This window comes from Megalops cyprinoides, chromosome 5 (assembly GCF_013368585.1).
Source record: "Megalops cyprinoides isolate fMegCyp1 chromosome 5, fMegCyp1.pri, whole genome shotgun sequence".
Lineage (NCBI taxonomy): Eukaryota > Metazoa > Chordata > Actinopteri > Elopiformes > Megalopidae > Megalops > Megalops cyprinoides.
This window is the reverse complement of record NC_050587.1, coordinates 3,636,707-3,664,009: the sequence shown is the minus strand read 5'-3', so window position 1 is coordinate 3,664,009 and position 27,303 is coordinate 3,636,707. Positions and strand designations below refer to the sequence as shown.

The 27,303-nt window shown below is 44.0% G+C and overlaps 1 protein-coding gene across 6 annotated transcripts in view; it reads right to left on the bottom strand.

Moving 5' to 3' along the window:
* Positions 1 to 27,303, bottom strand: part of LOC118778003 (formin-binding protein 1) — an 87,176-nt gene that overhangs the window by 15,516 nt on the left and 44,357 nt on the right. For 3 of the 6 annotated variants that reach the window (XM_036529298.1, XM_036529296.1, XM_036529297.1), the window contains exons 5-11: positions 22,624 to 22,686; positions 20,681 to 20,785; positions 15,658 to 15,672; positions 9,717 to 9,845; positions 9,167 to 9,313; positions 5,839 to 6,033; positions 3,683 to 3,871 (exon numbers count right to left, since the gene is read on the bottom strand). In XM_036529298.1, coding sequence (XP_036385191.1) covers positions 3,683 to 3,871; positions 5,839 to 6,033; positions 9,167 to 9,313; positions 9,717 to 9,845; positions 15,658 to 15,672; positions 20,681 to 20,785; positions 22,624 to 22,686 — 843 coding nt within the window. The remainder of the gene's footprint in view (positions 1 to 3,682; positions 3,872 to 5,838; positions 6,034 to 9,166; positions 9,314 to 9,716; positions 9,846 to 15,657; positions 15,673 to 20,680; positions 20,786 to 22,623; positions 22,687 to 27,303) is intronic. The other 3 variants (XM_036529301.1, XM_036529302.1, XM_036529300.1) reach the window with 2 other exon arrangements.

The window sequence follows — 27,303 nt, the reverse complement described above, 5'->3', positions numbered from 1 at the left end:
ATCCGATACTTGTATTTTCCTACACAATACAGTTGCACAGTGCACATTTCAAGTACATTAAAGTTATTAAAATCAATCCAATGTATATGCTTGACAACTGAATAGCTCTGCAATGCATTAAGAAAAAATTGCCTGCATCCAAGCTGTTCCTTAATGTTTTTTATTTTATTTTTTTACAAAATAGCAAAGTAAACAAACTAAAAGATGTAGAGTAGAACTGTGTTGACCTGTTTGTTGTATTGTTAGAAACACTGGTCAGCCAATTTTACAGTGTTGCCAGTGCACAGGTAAATTTTGTCCTTTTTTCCATATGTTTACACAGCTTTAAAAAGGAAAAAGAGAAAACATCTGAAAACATGAATTTTGTTCTGCTTTATTAGTATCTTTCAGATGTTAGTATTTCGGTTTTAAATATGTATATTAATGAAACTGACATTAACAGCTGGCAAAGCTGTAGTTATTCAGAAATAATGTTCCATATTTTGCTGACCTGTGATGTTTTTTATTTGCTGTCCTACCTTGTGGACAAAAAATAAATTTGTCATTGTTTGACATACAGTCTCATGTTAATATTCATATATAATTTGACGTGTGTGTGTGTGTGTGTGTGTGTGCGTGAGCGAGAATGTATGTCAATCTATCGATTGATCTGTCCATCTATCATACAGATAATATACTGTATAATGCAGTATGGTTGGAAAATATATGTTTCATACAACATAGAATTATATTGAATTAACTTAATTTATCTTAATTAACTTAACTTAATTAATTAACACTAATTTATCAGACTTTTCTAGCAACTGTTACAACTAACCCTCTGTCTGTTACAATTAATCCATGGGGTAAATTGTAACATTGCACTTCCCGGCATTTTCGGTGGAATTGTACATGAACGGTAGGTGTTAGAAACAAAGTTAAAGAGTTCGTTTGTAGCAGAGATGTATATGTTGCTTGTATAAAAACATGATTATTCCAGCTTAAATATTTTTTAAATTATTTCACAAAAACCAAAATGTGTTAGGTTGTGTCCCGCTCTCCCCTATTGAACGCAGCTCTGTTACCACCGCCTCGCAAAATCCTCGCATTGCAGACATTACAAGTGGCTGTTGGACCGCTTTCGTTTTCCAATTTAAAGTATTTCCACACTGCAGACATTTTAGCCGCATCCTGCCACAAACTGTGCTCTCCGTTTACCACACGTGTGACAGCTCACGTAAAACAAAGGATTGGGCCTAGGTTCATGCTCAATAAAGCCGATACCGATCAGTTAAAAAATGCCTTGCTCGGCCCCGACACCGATCTTTGAGACTGGATTGGGACATTATTACTTATACCTCTTTAAAAACACAAAAGTAATCCGATGTCCACCATCTCCCGACTGCTGCGAGTGTGAAGTGTCCAAAAGAAAGTGTGAAAATCTCTATTTTCGAAGCAGGAAGGACGCGTAACCCGCCTTTTCCTGAGCTCAAGGTGAGACAGCGTGGGTTTGTTGAGCTGATCCAAAATAGCAACACAGTGTGACAGGAGCCTGCTACAGAAGCAGGGAAGGACCATGCATGGCACAGGAAACAGTGTGCTGATAACCCATCTCTGAGAAGACTGCCACCCCAGCAGAGGTGACCCAGAAACCAGAGAGCCGGCCCACAGCCACCAGAACTGTACTCCATCACTAATCCGCTCTGCCTCAAGTTCCCAGAGTGACTCTTCAGCTAAATTGTATCATTATGTCTTGAGTCCCTATGAAACTCTCCTGCTCTGTTCAATCCATTCAATTAATCTGCTTTAATTCGCCCAGTACAAATACGGCCAAAGGACTGTCTTTAATTCATATTTTGAGCCCTGAAACTGAAGGCTGCAGTATTTTGCACCACAAGATATTTTTATGCACTGCTTAAAAAGTTCAAGGGTTTAAACAGATGAAGATGTTGCATGTTTAAAGTTTTCATAGCAAATTACAACACTGTAATTTTGGTAACACATTGAAAGATTTTCAGATAACCACTATACAGAGTAAAAGTGCTTTAAGGACAGAAATATTTCCATAATGCAATACTTTTAATTTTCATACATTTCCAAAAAGGATAAAGAGGGCATAACTGCACAGAGTCTCCTCTGTACAACCAAGCTAAAAACACAGAACAAAGCTAAACCCAGACTGCCTGTTTATTCATATGATTGCTATTTAGAAGATCAAGTCAAGATGTGATGACATTTACAGTAAAAAACAATGGTAACCAAAGACAGCATGAAGCCATCTTCCACATTCACTTTTCAAAGCTATCTCTCCGGGCCTGGTTACCTCACCGTGCCACGGTCAATGGGCCAAAGCAATGATGGTTATAGACAATATTACTGTGGAATGTATACTGTTGAGAGTGCTGTATTTTGCATTAGTTGTCTATGCCTTGCTTGCTCTGCCACTAATGGCCTCAGCACTTTCCGTTTGTGGCTCAGGACTGTGTAGTCCAGTACAACTGAGTAAGGTGTTTATGGTAGTAACTGCTGTCTCACTCAGTAATGGTGGCTCAGTGCTCTGTTCCTGTGTTCAGTTGAGAAAACACACAACAACTCAGAGTATTAAGCAATCTTCCTCACCACAGGCCGACAAAACTCTTACCTTATATAAAAACTGATGCACCTCTTTCATCCATTGGGTGATATGGTACGGTGCTAAAAAGACTAAAGAGCTTTGTACCATTCTTCATTTAATTAGAAGTTGCTTATTTATCAAAATGAATCTGACACCATATTTGCTTGGCCTGTTGTAAACTAGAAAACACCATCCACCTATGAGCATACAGATGTACTCCAGGTTGGACTTTCTGACAAGTAACAGGCCATAATCATGACATGTCCAGGGAGACCGATCTCTCTCCCAAATACAGTGCGGCTCTGGCCTTTCAGTCTGGTTTATGTGCTTGTGCACTATATACAGAACCCCAGCACCACAGATGACACCCGCAGACATGGCAGTGAGAGTCCCTTTGAAAATTCTATTGAGGTGTTCACGTTTTTGTGTGTAAGGTTTGTCTGCATTAAAAATAATAAAAACCAAAGAGAGACCACGCAGAGTTTCACTACTGGAGACAGGCATCCACTACTCTGGGATACAGATTAAGAGCAACTATGGAAGCGTGCAAGAGGCAGCAAGACAGAGAGAGTGAGAGGCAGGCCGCTGTATAGGGGGAGCGATGGTGTCGCCAAAACAATTACTACCCGGATTTCAATTTTTCCACAGATTTACCTTTCTTTTCTTCATATATAAATATCTTTGCTCATGTTCTTTGTATATCTTTGTACTGTGAAATTAACAAAGCAAGAGACAATTAATATCGACAATCATTTTTTGACACTACTTATTTTTATGAAGTTTATAGTCTGGCTTAGTCTTTCACCATGAATGCCAGTGAATCTGATGAACACCAGGAATGTCTCTCAAAGGGTGTCCCTCAGTCAAGTCCGTGAGATCAATTTTAAAACATACTCAATTTTAAAACATAACTGCTAACTGCCCCACCCAGATATTGTGAGGTCCAAATGATTTCAGCAACAGCTGGTCATTTTTGCTTGCGTTCCCACCTTCATTTTCACCTGCCGTTTCAGGCGTGACCATAGCCCCCCCTCTGTTCATACAGCGAGTGAGAGGGCAAAAGACACTGACATCCACAAGACAACTTACCCCTCGCTTCAGGCTCCGGAAGCAGTGCATTTTGGGTTTTGAGGCCATGAACTCGTTGAGGCGGTGTGAGAGGGGCTCCTTGTGCTGCTTGGGAGACTGGGGGCCGTTGGGAACAGCAGAGGGTGAGGGCGAGGCGGAGGCAGGGGGGGGAGGGGGGGGCTGGCGGGGGGACGTTAACAGGGACATAAGCTACCAGTAAGAGAGATGGAGTAGTGGCAGAGAGGTGGAGCAGAACAAAACAAGAGGATAGAAGGAAACACAAACGAGAAAAATAAGGCTCAAAAAAACCGAACACGAGGACAACAAACGGAACATCAAACCCAGTACCGGAGCTGTTACAGTCTTGTTCTTTTTAAAGCTTTAAAAAAACAACCATAAAAATAAGTTAGAAAGCAAAGAAATGTGAAAAGCGGTCAGTATGTTAATGCGAGTTGTTACAATAGAAAAGCTATTTGACAGAAAGCACATGCAAATTGCCCTGTTTTTTGCCCTTCGTCACATGCAAGCTCCTTTGGCTAGGAACTCGGCACAGTCTTGTGTGGAAGCCAGCGTGACTGAATTTCAGGCCACCTCAAAAACACTGCTCTTTTACTGTCCCAAATGGCTGGTAGCTGCTTGTAAATTTAACTCGCTTGCATACGGCCTAATTAATGTACCAGCGTCTGGGAATTAGAGAGGTTGATCTTTTTTTTTTCTTTCTGGCGGACATATTTTTGAGTGCATGCCACACAGCAGTGCCAGCCAGGGATAACATGAAGAGATAATCCCAAATGTTAAAAAGGAAACATTCACAGCAGCACGAATGTTAATTGGTTCAATTAAGAGCTCAGTATTGGTACATCACAGCCAGTAGATCCTGTCAGTGTCTAACACACAGCAAGGCCAATACTAAATAGGTACTTCCCAAGTGTCTGTATGCCTCACCTCTCTGTATCTAGTGAAACTCAATGTTGATATCAAACTCTTCCAGACCATTTAGCCCGAAATAGAATGGCATACAAAAACCTCACAGGTTCTGGGTGTGCCTGCTCTTCTCTCAGTCTCCGCATACCCTTCTTTCTAGACCACTCAGCTCCATATGTGCTCACGGTTTACATAAGCTCTGCAATACCCTTTCACACGTGGAACACTAATGCACAATGTCTGCGTCAGTCAACACCTCTGATGGCACCTTGTCAAAAATTACGGTGTGTAATTCTTCCCTTAGACTGTGTTGTTCATAAACTAAAGCTTGATCTACAGACCCTTTTGTACTGATAGAAGTGACAACACATAACACACGAGATGTACAGGATGTGTGATACACATATTGGATGGGTTGTGTTTCCTGTAACGCCAGGAAACCAGACTTACAAATTTGTACTGCACTGCCATGGTGCAAAACGCACAGCCACATGCTTGAGTGTGAAGACCACAGCACTCTTCGCAGTGAGGATACATACGTCTGAAAGTTCAAACCCTTCCCCAGTGACCGATGGTGGACAGCGGAGCAATACAGTAGCAGGGAATTTTGAGAAGCCATTCCAGGCAGATCACGAAGAGGGGGCAAACGGTTATTACAGGAGATGGTCGGATGCAGCAAAGAAGGGTACCACAAGGACCGGGGAGGAATTATTCTCGATTTTTTTTTTTGGTGAATGGCGGTGGAACTCGAGTGTTGCGTTAGTGCGTTAGAGGGGTGGTTCATAACACAAAATGACCAATGGCAAATGGAAAAAGAAAACAGTGACAAAAGGAAGTAACAATACTCATAATAATATCAACAATAATAACACAATGGCAGCTATACTTGTATCTAACAGACACAAATAAAAACACAAAAGACAAACAAAAACATAACAGCAACATTAACAACAATAAAAAATGGAACAGAGGACTCACATATTGCTGTAATATGTATGAGAAAACAATGCGCACTCCTGTTATGACAAGCCAATTCATTACAAAATGTGAACCATATACCTTTGGATTTCATAATGAATTGGCCTGTCCTATATGACATTTCTGCAAGGGTACAGGAAGTGATGTCACAAAGCTGCTCTAGAACACCTAAGCTAGGTCCTGCTAGGCAGTACTACTCTGGGGCAAGCGTGTGTAGTGGTCTGCCTTGTTTGGATATGGTGTGCGCACCGAGGGGTGGAGCACGGCATCTTTACCTTATTCTTCTTGATAAAAGGCCACAGCTTGCCCTTGCTCTTGCTGCTGGGCTTGTCTGGCTTGCCCTCCCCCTTGGAGTTGGAGAGGCTTGACTCTGAGACGGTCCTCTTCATCGCTTGGCCATAGTCTTCGAACTCCACGTCACCAGGGGGTTCGAAGCCAGACTTGTACGTTTCTATAACCTGCTGTGAGTCCTGTTGGGGAGGCAGCAGGAGGCACGGATTAGTTCCCTGTATTGCACTTCACCTTCAACTCTTTCAGCAAACTGTGTTTTTTCCCGCAAAATTGAAAACAATTATGAGGTAGATATAACAGAGGCTAAGAAGCATTACATTTTAGCATTACCTTAGGAAATCAATATGGTGGGAAGGCAAGTGTGCATGTGGCTAAAAAAAATTTCAATCTGTCACAAACCCAAAGGACAAAAAGTCTACAGAGGTCCAAACCCAATCAAAAGCACCAGAGGAAAAGAGAGCAGCTCGTAAATCAAATCACAAAGCTGTATCAATACCAGCAGAGAGAAGACAAGGGGTGAAGGACTGAGCCTGGCTACGGACAGACGTGAGGCACTGCGAAGTAAAACTCATTACTGAAGAGCTGGCCAAAGCAGAAAAGCACGCAGGCCCAGAGCACTCAAATGCGCAATGAAATCATTCACTTCTTCATACCAGCACTCGCTCCAGGCCCAAAATCAGGTGAGGGGGAGAGGTACCAAAATTCTTTCAAAAAAGAGAAAATGCAACAGGGCAAAAAGGCAACCTGTAAAAAAATCTGAGCCAAACAGCTGGTTTTTAAAGAAATATCTGTCCCTGTGTTGATTCCAGTATTGGATATTTTATCTTTGATTCATCATCTCATCAGCCAGCTGTGATATGCCCTCATAGCTTGCTAAATCATAAAGCAGCCATTTGCTTCAAAGTTTGCAGTGGCTTGCTGGAAATACCAGTAAAGACTAGCTTCTACTGCCAACGTTTAAACAGTCTCTACATACCCTGCTTGAAGATATACCATTTTGTTACTTCTGGCAAAACTCTCACACAGCACACAGCCTAAGCAGCAGTTGGATTAAGGGGCCCAGTTGAAAAAGAAACACATTAATTAATTAGTTTTCCCCCCAGTTGGAGCTGATGGGAGCTTCGCACCAGCAGACCTGGCAGTCTCAGCCTTTGCCTCATCCACACACAGCCGTCCCCTGGAACGCCTGCCTCCAGTGTTTACACTCTGCACATACGGGGCCAAAGGTGTGTGAGACAGGCATTATAAATACTGCTGATTAGTTTATTTCAGCTTTGGATAAATGGATCATGTTGTGTACGCACCGGTAAAATGCAACGCATCCTTAAATCAGAAGGAAACCCATTTTGAAGAGGCCCTATAACGCACCTTTAAATGTGGCTAAATATGGTCTATAAGCAGCATTGTGATCATCCTGTGTACCCCAGCTTGTGATATTTGTCCTTCAATACTGGGTGCAAAGCAAACTAAGGGAGAGATCAAGAAGACTGAGCACTGTCTCTGTCAGTGAATGAAACTGTAATTGGTGGATGGAATTTACAGAGAATTTCGATGGTGGCAGAATGCACACCTTTCCAGTTTTAACACAATGTCCTCAATATTACAGGACTGCAAATACATTTTGACTTCTGCCTACCTTTCATTTTCTACATCCTAAACAATTATGACACAGCTTAATCATAATGGGTGTCTTTCTCTTTTAAGGCCAAGCTGAAAACAGGGGTGCATTCAATCCTTTGTAAAGAAGAGGAATTAAAGTGTTTCAATTGTCATAGAGCCGATTGTATGTGTGGATGCAATGCTGTTCCTGTTTTCTATTCACTTTTCATTATTCTGTTTCATAAAGAGTTTGCATATCACCTGCATATACAAAGAAAAATGGTGACGTTTACTTCGAACACACTACATGCAGGTGAACATTATCTGAGGACATACATGAGGTTGTGATTTAACATTTGATCAAGTGTTAGAATTTTTATTAACTTTATTTTACTGAATTCAGTGATTATATGAACAGCTGAATCTCTTCCCTGGATCGACGTATATATGAGTGTAAGAGGGGTCTTTACTACATGCTGTTCCCTTATAGATATATCTTTATGTTCAGTAAAAAGCGATAAAAGCAAAAAATATTAACAAAGTCTGATTGTTAATGGCCTTGATCTCAAGCTTTTAAAAAAAGGAAATAATGAAGTATCTCTGATGTACTTTGTTCCCCTGAAGACTTTTAAAGCTGTTGGTTCATTGTGTTGGCCAGGCTTGGACTGAAACCATAGCCTTTAATTTCTCTTTTCTAGTGAATTACTCTGGAAGCTGATGTGAAATGAGAAACCAGACCAGACCCACGCATGCTACTTGAACAGAGGAGATGAGTAGTGGCAGCTGGGATACTTCTTCTGTGTCTTTGAGTATGTGTTGGATTTCTCCTATAGACACTGTTACTAAGTCATTGAATATGTGATGAACTATCCCTAGAGACACTGTTACTAAGTCATTGATTATGTGTTGAATTGCTCCTAGAGACACTTTCACTAAGACATTGAGTATGTGCTGAATTGCTCTCATAGACTTCAACACTATGTATGAATGTGAGCAGTGAGCACTGCATGGAGCTGTTGGCCATAATGCTACGAGTGGCAGTGGATGTTTTGCTGATCGAGTTTCCCACGTCTCAATGTGCTCTCTGTGCTTGCAGCTCCTTGGAGGAAACAGAGGAGATGGCCTGCACCTGAATCTTCTAAGACGATCTGCGTGGGAGTTTTCCTAGCAACACTTCTAATGCCTTGGAAGAGAAACGTCCCTCCGCGAGGGTGACAGACTCAGCCTTTAGACCATGTGCATAATTCATCTGCTTTTCAGATTGCCCTGGTCTGGCTCTGTGGAACGCAGCTCGTCAAACGCCACAGAGACACATCTGCGCTTTGATTTAACCATGAGGGTGGAATTAAAGCAAGGTTGATTCCTGTCATTAAATGAATTTTTTCAGGCTTTCTGTCCAGAAATGAATCTTATACAGGAACAGAATAAGGTCGGCGATGAGACAGTTCATTGGGCATTTTCTGTGAAATCGGATAAAACTGAGAGAACCATGTTGAGTCATGGAAAAAACATTTCTGAACACTTTAGTTTAATTCTATGGAATTAAATCAAATCTTTAATCATATCAAGCAACCTTGTCAGCAGCTATTAATCACAACTTCAATGTTTTACTGTGTGACAGAGGGCTGTCACCACACTGTGCAACACAGCATGCTAATTAATGGCCTCCTTTTAAATGCGCAAAGCCAATGACTACGGTCAGGCTCTACTCACACTCTTGGGCTCGATGGATTCTGCTGCCTTCGTCATGCCATCCAGGCATTTTCCCACGATGGGCAGAACGCTCCGGTCCACCTCCGCAAATGTCTTCATGGACTGCCCCACCCTCTCAATTCGCTTCTCCTCCATCTCTTGGATTCTCTTCAAAGGTCACGAAATGATGTCAACGGAATCCATCAACTCTATACCATTGAATTCTAGAAGGACACTGCAATATCACCTGTCCAAACCACATTCGCACTGGTGATCCCACTTGTATACGGTGAGATCACATGAACACACACGAACACATGCACCACTATACAATTTCTGTATGATCTTTATAATCTGTAAGGCATATAATGCACTCCATCCATACTGCATGTCACACTTATGTTGATGATGTGTGGTATAAGAGTGTGGTATTACCCATATAAGAGTGTGGTAATACCCACTTAATGTGTCATACTAAGGTGTGGCATTACCAGGGTGATGTGTGGTTTGACAGTGTGGCATTACCTGTGGTGTTTCCGACATGGTGCATGGTATGAGGGTGTAGTATTACCTGGAAGATGTGCGGTATGAGAGTATAGTAATGCTCATTCTGTTCCTGGTTGAACTTCTGCAGGTAGTTGGCATACTCGCTCTTGCTGTCTGAGGCCATCTGGTGCCTCATCTGTGCCTGCTGCCGTGCCTGACGGGATAGAGGGGCGACAAGGAGGGGGGGTTAACACACACAAACCACAGAAGACGACACGCTTACTCCCACAACCAAGGCTGCCCCCGCACAACACAAACACACCACCAGGTGCTGGCCTGTAGGCAAAGCACAGCAGGCAAAGACATTCCTTAATGAGGGCGAGTGAAATGAATGCCAGACAAGGGAGGTAGGAGATGAGACATCCAGGCGTGCTTTTCATCCTGAGAAATAACTGGCATCTGTTAGAATGCAAACAGTAAAACAGGCATTTAATACAAAAATGCTTCTGTATACAGGTCCCTGCAGACTGTCTCTGAATGACAATAACCTGCATTAGTCTGGGGTAGAGTAGCTAAGGGGTAGCCATGTTGTGTACATTAGCACTATTGAGTTGCTTCTTTGAGACACCTTTCACATACTGTGACCCGCTTACTGTTTTTTGTGGAAAATTTTTGTATGTGTGAAAGTGTAATGCAATGCAATTTTAATTGAGACAGCATTGCTAACACTTCTGCAAAAAAAAGAGAAAAAAAACATTCTCCCAGCAATACTAGCCTGTAATGCACAGGTGGTTTTGAAACATTGCCATCATTGACCTCTTTGAACACCATCTATACCAATCTGTATTCAATATAGCATTTTTTGCTTTGAAGTGGGGTATGGTGGTATTGACCTTTGCATATCATCATTGCTAGAATATCGGATGCTTCAATCCTCATAAAAAAGGCAGTCCCCTCTAAAATGCCATTTGTGATCTGTAAACTGCCAAAAAGGGAATGTTTTGTCCTCAGTCAGAGTGCCCGACAGCATTTGTCTCGCAGCCAATCACTCCTCTGCATCAGCACCTCTGATAAAGTCACGGTCTGTGCATGAGCTCCCCTTTCTTTGTCAGACAAATACGTGAGAACAAAGGTTGCTCGCTGATTTGTTGCGAGTTCAGTAATGATCCTCCACAAATTTCCATTAGTACATAGACTGCTCATCGATGACACTTGGCCGACTGGCAGTACAAATGGCTGTGTAAACCTGAGACCGGAGGTGAGGGAACAGTTCTACTGCCAGACGTTTTGTTCCCTCTATTTCTCAAGTGCTTCCCCCATATTTCTAACAGGAAGGCCAAGCAAGGGGCCAGACACATGGGCCGAGGAGGGTGACGTGACCGTCGAGGCAGTGGCTAACCTGTCCAAGTTCCACATTAGACAGCCTCCACTGAACTGAGGATGCACTCTGAGAGTGCAGCACTACGGTGAAGCCATGCTGAGTCTTAGCGCCCCAATCCAAAACTGGCCCCAACTGCCAACATGCCAACAGGAAACAGCAGTGCTGGGTACTTCTAATGCCATGTTACTAATGATTACACTAACAACTACTGATTAAAGTTGCCCCTGAAGAGAATATGTTATTCTTATTCTTAATACCATCACAGACACATGCACAGACACATACACGCACACACGCGCACACACACACGCACACACACACACCTTATATCTTGGTTTTGGCTAAGATGCTTCCGTTAAGTTCAAAAATATGCAACTTAAGTCTTAACATCTTAGGAAATATAAATTCTAAAATAGGTTAGTGGTTCCAGCATTGAACATTCACATTGCTGGCTGTGGTTCAATGGAACACTGCTGTGGATAAAATAGGTTAAGAGTGTGAAAATATAATAGTGAAAGCATATAAAAAGCCATGAATAGGTGTACACAGAAGTAGCTACACACTCTACACATCAGTGGGGCTGCAGCAATTGACTAGCTCAGTGTTTCTCAATCCTACTCCTGGAGGCCCACTGTCCTGCATATCTTCAATCTACCCTTGCTCTACCTACCTGATTGAACTCATCAGTGGCACTTTTGATTAGTTGAGCACACCTGATTTAATCAAGCAGCAAGGATAGATAGAAGATATGCAGGATAGGGGGCCTCCAGGAGTAGGACTGAGAAACACTGGACTAGCTCATATTGTGGATTAATTAGTCAAGTTTTTTTTTTAATATTTCATTTTAAATTTCCTGGAAAGTTACATTCATCTAACCATTACTAGGTATGAAATGTCTACATGGAAGATGTGAAGGTAGGCCCTCTAATTCAGACTCATTAAATAGGAGAACAGGGCAGTCATGCTACTCACATCACAGATTTCCAAAAATTTTGCTCGTAATTACTGGGAAGAACTGTAAAAATGACAAAAAGTCTTACTGAGAGCCTTAACAATCGGGTAACTAAACAACAACACCACTTTTGCAAAAATGACCTCCCCACCTTGCTCGCCCCTCTGCCAGTGCGAGCTTATGCTCAGCAAGCCTCCAGGGACGAGCGCCTGTGAACAGAGCATGCTGAGAACAGCACGAGTGCGCGCGGAGCAGAGCAGCATTAATAACACCCAGGTGACAGACATACAGAGCTGCGCTTAACCCTCACATGTCCGATGTGCTCCGAGCAGCACAATATCTGAACCGGGGAGGCGACAGCCTTTTAGTATCACGCTTTTTTCTCTCCCTGGTTCACTGAACTTTACAGTGTTTTCTGTCAACACTGACTTTGGTCGACATGGTGAGGGGCCCTCTCTGAGCAATGGTTTTAGTTATTTATTAGCATTCACTCATAACTCATTCATACAGCAGTGATGTGGTCTGTAAGGAGGCAGAGCATTACTGCCCAGCTGCCTCACTGCTGCCTGAAGAACTTTACCAGCAAGATGTTAGTGGAGCTGGTTCACCTGCCCCACCTCCACACCCTGTTCATCTGCACCCACAAAGAACTTCAGCCAAACATCTGCTTATTATTTATATTCCCTGCTTGGTGTATGGTTTGTTTGAAAATGAGCAGCAGCCCAGTGACTTATGAATCATTTCTTAAATGGGGGGGGGGGTGTTCCTGTAAAGGCATGTGGCACACATGCTGCCGAGTCCTTGACCACACACTTGTCCACAAAGCCTCACATCCGGGCGTGTTGATCGAGCGCAGCGGAACGCAAAAGCAAAATGTACAAAACGAATGTGAGCGTGGCTCAACTGCACGCTGGAGTGCACCGCAGCCTGGCGCATCCTTCAGCCTGGGCCAGAGCTCGGAGTGTGGAGGAGACCGGTCAGCAGGTGGCCAATGGCTGCAAAGAGAATAACGAGGGCGAGGCGTCGCGTGAGAGTGGAACAGGGCAAGGAGCTGACTGGGGAGCTGACAGGGCAGGCAGAGAGTGGTTAGGGGAGGGAGGCGCGTTCAGCAAACAGCTCCTTGATCACTTCCTCCACCTCCTCCTTCCCCCGATCCTCCTGACGGACCGAGGATGCTTTTTCATTCAGGATTCCACGTCCCAATGCAGTTCAGAACTATCTTCTCACACACACAAATATAACCAACAGGCGCGCACACACACACACACACACACACACACACACACACAGTCATTTCCACAATATTGATTAGTCCTGCTCAAACGAGGACAAATCCATTTTCCAAATTAATTTCATACTGCATATGCAGAGAGAAAACTAGGTAGGTTTTAGCGCTGCCATCTGAATGCTTTTCAAAAATTAACGCTGGTCTGCATTTGTTTTTTCAGCGTCCACACTGGCAAGAAAAGGAAGGCGAAGGAGATGCTCTGGTGCCATTACAACGGCCCCCTGAATCAACAGGCAAGAGGAGGGCTCTACCATGGAGGGAGGCAATTCAGCTAAACAAACGCATTAGGTATCTGCCAGCAACACATTGATCATTCTCCTCACGTCACACAACACTGAGCCTGCCGGGAAACCATGCGATTATGGTCAAGGAAAGGCGAGGAGAGCCACAATACAGGCTAAACTATCTGAAGGGCACAAAAACCCCACAGAGTGCAGGGCCACCAGGCAGAGGCACACATTGGCTCCCTGCCAGCTTTAAAACCCCAGAGCGAGCTGCAGCCAGAGCACCTTGCATCTCTATCGCTTCGCTTCCTGTTTAGAGAAAAACACTTCAGGTTCACCATGGCAAACTCACCACTGCGGAAGTGTTTGTAGGCTTCTAAGGAAGTGTCTATGGGTTTCTAAGGAACTGTTTGCTGCTCACAGCTAAAATCCTGGGGACTTCCACAAAATCATAAAAGTGTGAAATGAAATCTTTATCCAAGAAATTCCTGATCTTTATGTGTCAAATGGCAGATGTTGCAGCCATATTCTGGCCATTGATAAGTACAACTAATGACGCAAACTGCAGTGTGGTCCCCCAGGTACTGCCCCTCAGCGGCTGCCTATGACTGTAGATCTGCAGGAAAGATCCCCCTCTCACTCTATCGAGAGCGTGAGCGGCAGCAGGAGGTAATGGGAATGCGCTTAATTAGAATAAATCTTTCCCTGCATGTTACCCAGGCTGGGCAGTGGAACCCCATCAGAAGCGTGTCGGACAGGTGCCAATGGCTTCCTGAGTTTCTGCGAGTCTGTGAATCTGCAGATCATCTCCCCTGCCAGCTCATTGGGCTTTGCAGAGGAAATTGATTAATCCTGCAAAGACGTGAGCTCTACACAACTAGGCACAGGAAACCCAAACATTTCCACAGGTGGTTAACAGCAATCAAGAATGAGACATTAACTTTGATTCTTCCTGCTTGGGAATTACTATTTTTAATACCTACAACTATGAAATGTGTTAATAAGACAATTTTTGTGCTTGCTTGCACACTCATCTGGATGTATGTGCTTATGTGCCTGTATGTTTAAGTAGAAATCAGCTGCAAACCAAAATCACAGGGAAACACCAGTGATTACCGGTATAATTTCCACTTTGGGTTTTAAGTATTCAGTTTTCTGTAACTAATACTTGCCCAACAGGGAATGTGCAAAGTCAGTAAATCAGGGGTGGAGGCAGGCACAGAGAACGAGAATGCTAATTTCATGCTTGCGGTGTGCTCCAGAGAAGAAGAAACAATATGAATGCATCAATGAATGAATGAATGAATGAATGAATAAAATGGACTGAATCAACGACACACAAGTGGCACGAATGCTGTCCAGAGAGGTCAAGCAAGGCATTCAAGAGTAAGAGCACAGGAATTTCTCTGGTGAGACTGCACCTGGCATGCAGAGGCTTCACAGATAAACGAGCATGAGGACAGAACCATGTGACACACAGGTGTAACACGTACAGTATGCGCACAGACCAGACGGCAGACTCGGACCTCGTAAACAACACACAGGTTCTCCCTGGCACTGGGAGTTTAAAGGCCAAAGATGAGTCACGGCTTCCCCCAAGCCAGTACAGGTTTGGTGTGACTGCTCATCCGGACAGGTACTTAAGGGAACACAGTACTGTCACATTGTATTTGATTTCATTGTATCTCAGTGCTTACAGAGGTTCCCAAGCTTGTTCCTTGTCCTTATCAAAACAAGTGATAGATACCGTTAAATACGTAACCATATTTACGATAAACTATCGTGTTCTTCTTCAAATATTTAGATTTGAGATATTTGGCAGTCAACATAAATCATTCTGTTCTTTTCATAATTGATCTCCGATCATAAAACAGCGTTTGCAGACATAAAGCGTTACTGAACATGAAGTCGTGTCTAGATGATGAGACCGAGAACATCAAAGCGATGAAACAGGAAGGGATGCTGAAGCTCTTTTTTCACTGGTTGTGTACCAGGTTGATACTCCTGCAACTTGGCGGAGTCTGAGTTAATTCCCTGTCTGGCAGACTGCAGTGCTTAAATGCTATTAGGTTCAAACAGATGACCGTCTTTGGTGGTGAACTGGCCGTGGCGTGACTATGGGTGCACGTTGAACAGATAAAACAGGTCCCCACAAACATGAAAGACGCTTCGTGAACCTACCTTGTGGGAACATCGCTTCAAGGCATGTCGGAAAACAAAAATAGAGGAGTTAGCTTCAGGGCACTGGGAAGGGGTTTCACAGGCCTAGTCTTGGACTACATAATATTAATTAGTAGGTGAGCTAGTCCAGTCCCCGGACAGATCCTGGCCTTGAAAAGTCCTTGAGCAAAAATACTAGGAGAGGGGTAGGTATCTTTATGGAAGCATGCATGGTATAAACTACAAATATGCATGAGACAACTGGTTAAAAAGAGATGTGTTTCTGAAGTATGTATGAGAATGTGTGGGAGTTATTATTCCTGTCTTTTTCAGTGAATGAAATCAAGAAATCAAACAGCAAGCAAAGAACACAGCACAAAATACGCACCACACAGGGTCAACAACAACAGCACAATGGGACAAATAACTGTAAACCTGAGGGCATGTGTACTGTGATAAACCCTGATTGAAGTGAAACCAGATGACAATTTGTGGGAATCCTAGACAGCAGGACAAGAAAACATGAGATCATATCAACTGCTGTTCTAACGACGGGCTGAATCAACATTCCCTGGTCTCTCTTGGTTGTTGGGATTCTGAAAGAATGAAAACTGACCATACAGGATTCAAACCCACAGCTGCTATGGGACAGTCCCTATTATCATGTTGCTATGGCATGCTGTGTCGTATCCTAACAATGTACATTAACGGTAAACCATGAATCAACAGAGATTCACTCCCCCTCTCCTCCTGAGTCAACTCCTCTCCACAAAGGACCCCTACTGTGACTGCTTTATCCCCTATCAGCTCAGGAGGACTGTGACTAGTATGAGGTTTGTAGGTGGGGGGTTATTATTCAGAAAACACATGTGGTTAAAGAATCTTCTCATCAGCAGATTCTACAAGCTCATTTTGAATACAGTATACAAATTCTTTTGGAACACAACACGGGTTTAACACTGCTCCATTTAGGAGCCAGCAAAAACACTCATGTGCCCACTGTAACTCTGAATTACTTCTCCCCTCATTGGATATCATGGGATGAAGTACACACATATTCTTATGTGTGTGCTTAAGAACAGAAGTAATCCCATTCCCCATTCCTTGTTTACACAAAAGGAAAGGAATCAATGTTAAACTTGTGGTGATGCCTGAGATTGGTCAAACACTTAGGTTATCGGCATACTGAATCAAAACGTTTTAACCAACATATTGGAAATTCAGATAAATCAAATTCTGCGTGTAAATACACCAAATGTGGACAGAGGCCAAACTGACCTTCTGACACACTTCAGAAGCACTGCAGCAGTAAACAAGGTAAATCGGTATCTCCATAATCTGGTGTACTATCTGGAGATAAATCAGGATTTTACTCCGTTCATAAACCCTTTTCCGCTTCTTCACCTCCATTCTTGGAGTATGTTTTGAAGAGATCCGGCCCACCCATTGGACTGCAACCCCAAAAATAAGGATTATGAGTGGGGGCAGGGCTGGGTGGACATGGTGGCCCTGTATTAAATTCATCATGGTTTAAATGTCCTCAGCAGCCCTGGAAAAACAGTTCACATTCTCTGGGCCCTCTGCTCTGTTCTGTGTGCCAATGGTCCCTCGACAAAAATGTACACTTTTACAGTCTGACAGCAGAAGGGCAAGGGAGGGCACTTCAGAGGAATACAGGCCAACAAGGACCTTTTAAAGCCACAGACTTCAGTCACTTCAGTGCAGTCACAGTCGGAGTAAAGGAGCAGAGTGCTCACGTTTTCCACTTTACGCCAGGGCTGTAACGTGATGGCAGTGTTCTCATTTTACAGCACACAACTGCAATGAAACGTGATGAATTACTGATGCAGATGCAAAAGCGCAGATGCTGGAGTTATGAAAAACCAACAGTTTCTCTGTCACGAAGGTACTGCAGAACAGCAAATGAAATGCAGTCTTTTTTCCTCCTGTGCAAAATCAAACCAACATTTTGCAAAGGCCCTTAAATAAACTCACAGGTACGTTATCGCAAACGAAATAAGACTATAAGACTAAATAACACCTGATGATCTGGAAAAATACCTCTTTTTTAATCTGGGATGCCCAATGCTTTTTCTCAGTATCTACCAATTTCATCTGTTGTGTTGCTGTGAGCTCCCGGTCACTGGTGCAACACGTGCAACTCTAAGCTAAGCCAGTATTCTCATTTATCCAACACTGTGCCATGCATGAGGTATGCTGCTGAAATCAGCTGTGACTACAAACCACACCCTCATCCTCTGCCTTTCTCACAGCTGTCTCTGCAGTGTCAGACTCAGTGAGTACTTTCATGAGCGGGTAATGCTGAACTGTCAGGGGACATCTCTCAAACCTGGACTGTGTGACCCACCACAAATACAAAGCTAGGACTCCTGTGTACCTTCATGACTGTTTCACTATCAAACACTCAGCTAACATTGAACCGAAGAAGCTTCCACCCACAAATCCTACATGGTGGAGAACCCCTTTACATGAAGATGACTGTTAATACGGACAAGGGTTAATGGGCACCATTGTACTCAAAGACAGACTAGTATGAGTGCTATCCATTCAAGAACAATGCACACACCACATCACACACAAACGCTCTCTGTGTCACACACACACACACACACACACAGCTCTATGTATAGACACACACACACACACACACACACACACACACACACACACACACAGCTCTATGTATAGACACACACACACACACACACACACAAAGACAGTGTGGAGTGTAACACACAGCCTCTTGAAGGCCCATTTCAATGTGTCGGATCAGCCCTTAGTGCGTTAACGATCTGAAGAAGCCCTTCATTGTGCAGCCTAGTACCATCTCAGAGTGTGTGAGGTCACATGACAGTGGAAAGTGGCTGGAGAGCGTAACTGTATGTGAGAATGAGCTGGCTAATCTGTGAGACGCTAGCCCTGTGTTTATAAAACCCCACTGCCCTCTGAGATTTAGAATGTTTATGCACCCAACATTCCAATTGACATGATAATCTCTATGTGGTACTGGAGGAGGGTCTACACCTTCCATATCCAACAGTCTGACATTGTAACCGTAACTGATGTGATACACATTTTAAGAAACCCGATATTACTGTGTCATATGAAAATACTGTAACTAATAATACTGTCTACTCTAAGATACTCATAAGGCTTTACACTAGTAAAATATGCTAACTTATCTTACAAAAGTACACAGTTCTTTTTGAGTTACAGTGAGGAAACAGTCCTGACGTCGGTATTTGAGCTCCACGGTTTGTTCAGTCCAGTAAATAATAAATCGTAAAGTACTACTCACACAGAACTGAATATACAGGGGTTCTGTGTTTTTCAGAGAAGATGAATGTTCAGTGAGGACTGTTTTGTTTTTAAAACCCAGAAACCCTAGGTAACCTTAATCCCATTAGTTTCAGCTGACAACTACAGCTTTTCAAAACTTTTTAGCACTCAACACTGTTTCTGAAATGTGTATACACTTTGTGTGAATTTGAAGTTGAATTTGGTTCAGTGACTGATTATTTTTTCTTTGAATGGCTATCATTATGAGCACTACATTTTAAAGACTCAGTGAATAAGACAGAAGACTGCTGTGGGTATTTGGAGTACCGATAAAATATAGAGGACTACCATGGTCTGATGCATTTTTTAGCTGTACTCAAATGGTGTTCATACTTGCAAAAAAAAAAGGAAAGAAGAAAAGACCTCATCCGATACAGTGGTTTCCTGTAATCTGCTATTACAGTGGAACATGTAAAATGGAGGCTGGCATTGATTTGCAAAGTGTTTTGCTTCTGGCGTTGGGCACTCTCTGTCTGAGTCACCTCAGGGGATGCTTCTGTCTCCCCTCACAGAGGGGGAATCTGTTCTGTATTCAAACAGAGTGTTAGAGAAACACAGCACTGAATGAGGGAGAAATGCTGTTATCTCACTTCCTTACAGAACTCGCATTCCTGCACTAAAGGCATTGTGGCCCCACTGGCTGTGTTTCCACAGTGGAAGAAAGAGCCCTTTTTCAGAACTGTATTTGCATCATAATTGCATCTAAACCATCCACCAGCTATTACATCTAGGTGCTGGTGGAAAGGGCCTCCTGTTTGCCATAAACCCCTGCAGGTGAATGGTTGCTGCTAAATGCAATGGACATGGTTTAAGGTGAGTCTTTAATGACCTGATTAAATCCGGGTAAGGACTACAACAGCTAAAAGGTGTTTAAGATACATCCTGCTTCACCTTAACGTCAAACATTCTGCCTGAGTGTGTCTCCAGTAAAACTACAGGGTAAATTCGGAGGCTCCGCCTTCGCTGCAGACACGGATTAGCCACTGGGGATCTCCAGTGGTGAAAGTGACGATCTGGCACAAGGATCAGCACGTCACATGCAAAACATGACAACGCTCAGACACTACAAGCCATTGAGGGAAACTTGGGGTGGCACAATACTACACCACAGTATATTGTTAACAGGATAGGATAAGCTTTACAGGGAGGTGTCTACTGAGACAGGATATGCACATGGTGGTTGTCAGGGCACTGCTTAAGACATCATCTATCGATTAGCTGGGACTTTTGCTGATTGTTGCCATGTGGAGCTGGCGTTTCAGAGCTCGGTCCAAGAGCCCTTCTTTCAGAACAAGGGTTTGTGGAGATTAGTGAGGCTCACTGTCACCCCCGTCACTGCGGGGCTGGGCCGAGCACACACTGGCAAGCTTGCGGGACACAGTGACAATGCCGGCATTGTGTTGTGGGGAAACACTGACTCCATCTGCATGGGCCTGTAAACCCACAATACCCTGCTGGAGCTTGTAAATTTGTACAGCAGATTAGGGAGGCCTGTACATCATCACCTTCAGAATGGCATCACGGGTGTCTCAGTGTGTCTACTTTCAGTCCCTTTTAAAAATCATTTCCACACTGGAAAGGTGGGGGGCTGGGGGGCGTGAGAAGCGGTCCCAGGCTGTATGTGGCAGTGGGAGGCTGTGTGCAGGACGAGGTGAACTCCCCGGACCCTGGCTTCGCTACTCACCTTCTCCACGTCTGCCTTCGTCACGTTGATGTCCGCGTCCATCTTATCAAAGTACTGTTGGGCCCTGTCCGCCTCTTTGCAGTCCCTCTCGAACCTGCGCTTACTCTGAAAGGACAAAGACGTGTGGGCTGTGAGAACGCTTCCTGACTCTTTCAGAAGAGCACACACTGAAATTTGTACAGAGAACCAAAACCAGACCAGATCTCTTCAAGTTTCAGATTCACAAGTCTGAGCAGAGAGATTATTCCTCAGTGGGTGATTGTTGTCAAGGAGATAAAGATAAAATGATGTCTGTATGTTACTTTTGGCACAACGTTTCCTAAGTGGATGTTTTAACTAAGATCATTTACCCAGGGGAGACAGTGAACTTAAACTTAAAATAAGTATTAAATTCCTTACTTGGCGGACATGATTACAGATTATCCATTCATGCAGTTTCAACTGGAGCACGATCAAGCTCATCAACCTTTCATCTTATTGAAAGGTTCAGCGACAGCGTCCCCCATTAGACTGAAACACTAATAAGGACAACCCCATGTAGCAGCAGACAGCACCAGCCATGAGGGAGTCAGAGGAGTGTTCAGCCTCCGTTTGTGAATGTACAGTAGAGGGACATCTTTGTGTGGAACACCATCTGAACAAACAGCGTTTGTTCTGTGCCTATATAATCCGTGCGCGCTGCGGCTTCCCATGGCCCTTCCCCACACAATGAAATCATTCAAACGGTTAATGCCTGAAGAAACGCAAGGCAGGGACATTTCTCTTATTCTCCAGGGGATTTGGAGATGAGGCGTGGAGCACTGTGCCTGTCCGGGGGACTGCACTCCTCCACACGTCCTGCCCCTCCTTCCATTCCTCCATCTGTAACTTCCTCATTCCTGCACTCCCTCGTTCCACCCCCTCCAAATGCAGATGCTGTCGAGGCTGAGGGGGCAGGCATGCAGGGTTCCCTTCCAACATCCCAGCCGCTGTAATGGATCCGCCTGGACCAGGAAAGCTGAGCTCTGCCTCGCCGCCCCCGCCGATGCACATGGAAGAGAATTTGCAACGAGGCCCCGAGGGGACTCACCGCCCTCAGTTTGTCTTGGGGGGGGGTCTGGTCACCTGTTACCGGCTATTCTGGAGAATAGACTGGCCTCTCATAACTGAATAATGTAGGGACTAAACCAGAGGTGCACACTTGGTTGAGGTACTGAACTCAACAACACCCTCTGTCTGGAGACAACCAGCTCCTCCCACACACATTGTTTTTTAAAACAAATCCCGCTCATAGAACTCAAATCAGACCAGTACGTCTATATGGTGAATCCAACTGTTGAAAATCTGATTCAAAACCATCAGTATTATTTCTTCCTGAAATACATGTTTAGTAGATGCAGCTGTACAGTGTAGCTTACATTGTAAGCACTTTTATCAAAGGAAGAACAGCAGTTACCCTGCCCAGGGAAACCAGCCATGCCCTAGATATGAGTGAAGTCCCCTAGCCACTAAGCCACACTACTGCCCTGGTTCTTTACAGAGGTACTTTGAAGGTAATAGAAGTTTTAGAGGCAGTTAACTCAATTTACATGATTTCATTTGCTTCATTGGACAGACCGGTTACAAAAGGTCATTCAAACATCTCTGTCAACTATTCTGCTCCATAAGTAAAGACCCCCTCAATCAAAATGTGTGTTTTGCAGCAATCACATTAATATCAACATGCACAACAAAATACCCTTATTGTGTAGTTTCCTTTTAAGGAAATGGCTTAGGAGGAAGCCTGTAAGAATTTAATCCTATTATTTCTTTGGCTCACAATTCTTATTCGAAGCTCTATGCAGACAGGCATATGATACCTGCATAATCCGTAACTCTGCGTCTGCTTTCATTACTATACCACTTCAGCGCGTTCTGATTATTAAAAAAAACAACAAATGCTGTTCCTTAGCCGGGATACTCACCGATTCCAGTTGTTTCCAGGAGTTTTCGATGTGTTGCTGTGCCTTCCGTCCATCGTGGAAATGCTAAAAAAAAAAACAGAAACACAAAAACAAAAACACATGATGAAAATATGGCATTAGCCCAAATCTATGGTTCTTGCTTGGAGCGTTAGAGGTTAAACCGGATCAGCCGTCTTACGGCTGATCTATCTGACTGCCTATAGAGAGACAGTATGAAAGGCCAGATGGACTATGTCACACAGACTACATTACTAACCATGATAACGGAGACCAAATAACCGATACGAGCTGCGGATGTGAAATGTATACAATGCCTATCCGTGTAGCAGACGTTCACGAGGGAAATCCAGCTACCTTGCTCAAAACAGTTGCGTTCCACAAAAATAAAACCCTCGGAATGAGTTCTTTTTCCCTAACTACTGCTCCTGTTCAACAGTCTAACCCACCTCTGCTAGCCCCACATCTTCGCATCTCCCTCCCCCTCTGCATCATTAAATATGGAACGCATTACGGGGGACCTGCTCCACATGCTCTGACAGCCAGAGTTATGAATGGAGGGTCATGGAGAGGCTGCCTGCTATGTGCAAACGAGGGCCTCCTCGGGCCCCCACACAGAAACGCTCCCTCCCTCTCTGTCATGTACATCCATCTCATGTTTCTAAGATCATGCACTCTGAGCGGCGGTTACACTCTCGGATTAGGCTTCTCACGTCTGTGTGGACGTTGGCCAAGAAGCTATGCTGAATTTTATTTAAGGTCTTTCCTCTTTCCTGCCACACCGCAGCAGGACAGACAGTGTGAGCCTGGGAGCGAGCTGCTTGTTTACCCGGTAACAGCCCTGCCTGATAGTGCTGCAGTGCCCAGTCCTGCTTTAGCATGTGAGCTGCTGCAGATTAATTGCCTCCCTAGCGGTGCTCATCTTCTTCTCCTTACAGGAACCTACAATCAGATTACACTGGAGAGCTGAGGGTGAGCCTGACCTGAGAGAAGCACAGTGTTAAAGGGAGAGGAAAGCAGAGAGAAAGTGGAAGAGAGACAGAACTAGAAAGAGGAGGCAGAACGGGCGAGAGGAGGGACAAAGAGCAAGAGAGAGAGGAAGGAGAAAGAAAGCAGAGAGAAGATAGAGACAAAGAACAGGAGAGAAGGAACAACTGAGAGTGAGAAGAGAGGAGGGAGTGAGAAAGAACACAAGAGGAGAAAGAGCAGGGAGAGAGAGAGCAGGAAAGCGAGGGAGAGAGACTGTAAAGAAGGCCGACTGCCTGCCAAGCCAGCATGTTGCATGGGGTAGGGTAACAGCTGTCCCTCTGGATATGTTCTATAAACGGGTGAGAAATTTTTAAAGAGTCCCCAGTGTTAAAAAAATAGGAAAAAAAATTAGCTTTCGCAATCCATAAGCCTTACAGCTCGGGTAAGCACTTGAAGGTCTACATCATACACAGATCCGTGGGAAATATAACAGGAATCGGCTCTTCTCCATGTTCCAGACAGAATACCTAGTTTGATTCCACTGAGATTATTCTCTGTGGATATTCTCACGACATTACATAAGCATTTTAATGGTGAATAGGATGTCAGGGCAATTCAGGTTTCTCTCATGCTTGCTTTAGCGATAATCTACAGCATTCTGTGCCAGTCTGCTAAATATTGACATCCTCAGAGGTTGAGTAAAAGGGTCAAGCCTTTGCCTGGAAAAAGCAGGCCTGTAATTCAACGCGAAAGCCTTGCCCTGTGATTACCACTGGCACACTCTCTAGGCAGCGGCTGGATTTTCATGGCAACACATTTTTAATTGAACACACACTGAGTGGGTGGAAGAGCTGGGAATAACAGCTCCCATTAATTATTGAAAACATATGCCAGAGTACCGATCATTGACTGTGGATGTTTTCGGGGCTCTCCATACACACTCCCTATCCCTATACAAACACTATTACTCGGAACAGAAGAGTCTTATTGCGAGTGGCGCACCAGGCTACTAGCACTTGAATTTCATTGCAGGAAATAAAACCGCTGCTGCTGTGTCAAGCACTATAACCACTGACAAACAGTTACATCTACACTACCACCACTACAGAAAAAGGCCTTTAGCTGATGATCCTTCACTTTGAAGGGTCATATGTTAGGCAGCCCAAATTGTTTCAGTCTACCTCACTGTGAACAAGGAGTCGATGCTCCTTTCAAGGATTCCACTAAACTGAAGTAAGAATGTACAGCACCCGTAAAGCAGACAGTACACACTGCAGCTTGCACTCATTGAATCCAATCTGTAAACCTGTTGCAATCCGAGACAAAGGGGCTTAACAGAGCCTGTGACAGAGAGAAGCCGAATAAAATGTTTTGCCGCTGCAAAAGAATCAACACACAATGGAGATGGAAGCACAGGAAATGACTCTACTCTACATAAGACAGGAACAAGTGACATCATCACAGTGCTCACAGATTTTGTCAAGGAAATATTTTTCACCATGACAACCTTTCTAGACAAGTTGACAAATGTAAGAGAGAGTGAGAAATGCCCAGTATCCATGGAGATTTACCTCTACATGTGCCCTGGCATACAGATTAAAACATAAATGACCTACGGACGTTTGAAAGCAAAGTGGAGAGAAAATACCACACAGCTTTCCTGGTGTGTTTGTAGAGTACGTGTAACCTACTAAAGCAAAACAAAAGCCACAGGGAATATGTCATAGCACATACTTCTCCAATTAATAAAAAAGCCATGAGGCATATGCTATGCTAGTTATGTAGTGCTATATGCAGAGCTTCAATCAATAAAAAAGCCTTGGGGCATATGCTATACTAGTTATATAGTGCTATATGCAGATCTTAAATCACGAAAAAACAAAAGCATTAAAATAGATAAACTACTCCTGTATCTGCTGCATTGGCTGTGTGTAAATGAGAATAATTGCTACGTATATGAAGCAGTATGTCTGCGTTTGTTTGCTCTGCAGTGTGGGATTCCTGAACAGCCATGATCCACTTGGCCCGAGTCCAACACTGCTAACCCCCTGTGTCTAAACCCCGGTTGCAGATCGGCAGCACGTGAGAGGCGTCAGAGCCGGGCGGAAGGAGGAGGGCGGAGCTCACCGGGGTATTAATAGGATGGCGGGGTGGGGCAGAGGCGCTTGAGAACCAATAGTGCCCCTGCCCATTCCTTACAGACTGCAGTGACACAAGGGAAACGTTGACTGTGTCAGGGAGACACGGCCTGGTCCTACAGTGCACCCCTTTAACTGGGGTGCCTGGTGCTGGCTCTGTACGAGCACACAAAGATGGGTAAAGCCAAGGGGATGTAGGTGAAGTCAGTGGTTAAGTGACTGTGGGTAAAATGTGGCTCTCTAGGACCACGGCTTAGCAACCTTGTGTCAGCAAATAGAACCCTCTGCACACAGTAGCATTCTTTACCACTGTCTCCGATATTAAATGTTAAACTATGCTGGCTTTGGGTGGGCTCCCTTCCAGCACCACAACAATTGCACAGCTGAGAGAGAAAAAGGTCCACACCAAAAGGGCATGGCAAATTAGCACATCTCACTAGCTGTGAGTGATCATGGAGTTGCATGCCAGCTCGTGTAGAAGAAATCAAGATTCAGTAGGTTGTATGCGTACACAGGTCTATCACTGTGATGAAGAATGTTGTTTTGTTAAGAATCCATAACTGATGGTATAAACCTCTGTGTGGCTGACGGGATCCCAGAGCTGACAGCCCTTAGGACTGGACTTTATCCCAACTTTCAGTGGCACGAAGCAGCCAGATGCGTTAGAATTTCCCCTGGTGGAATCATTATCCTGATCGCTCCTCACACTGACTGATCTGGAAACTGGAGCAAAAGGCTTTTAAAGGGTAGAGGCATTTGCACTCGTGGCGTAAGCATCAATCCCCTGAGGAAGGACAGCCCCAGCGAGAGCAGTTCCCTGGCAGCAGACAGAGCTGGCGCTGCCTGCCTCACACACTGGCTGTTTACAGGACTGTATATGAGAGCTGGCCGTAGCCAGGCATGGGGAAGGGAGGGAGGTGCCACGCGTGCTCGAAGCCTCCCAGCCGACAAACACTCCCGCCGGTGTGACTGCATGCACGCAGAAACAGTCAGAGAACATGCTGCGAGCGATAAGGTGTGTGAATGCTGCCATCGCGATGGAATCCATCTTGTGCAAATTAATCTCCTCCCAGCAGACAGGTTTCCCCCCTCCTGACTCTAGAAGATATCGAGAGTAATATAAACACTGAGCTCGAGAGGGCTGTGAAATAGTCCGGCTCCCTGTGCGTTTCTGATTCACATCAAAGACAGGTATTTCAGCCGCCACAAGACTCTTAGCCCTAAAGCTCTGCACTTAATTATATTCCTGCCTTAAACTGTATTACTGGAAGTGGCCAAAATGTCATGTTTATGTAACTTATGAAAAAAAAGATTTATGTGGTGATTTTACTGTATATATTTAAATTCCTGAGACACAGGAGCCAGTGATAACAGTTCCAGGATAAGAGTGTGAGATGGTGTTAAGTTAAATAAATATTAATTATATAATTATTAATTGTCTCAATTGAGAATATTTAAGTCAACTAAGCTTTATACGACAATACAATTGACATTTATTGCAACACATTTACACGATAGACATTTAATTAAAGTTAAATGTCAATCAAACACAAAGAAATAAAAATGAATACAAAAT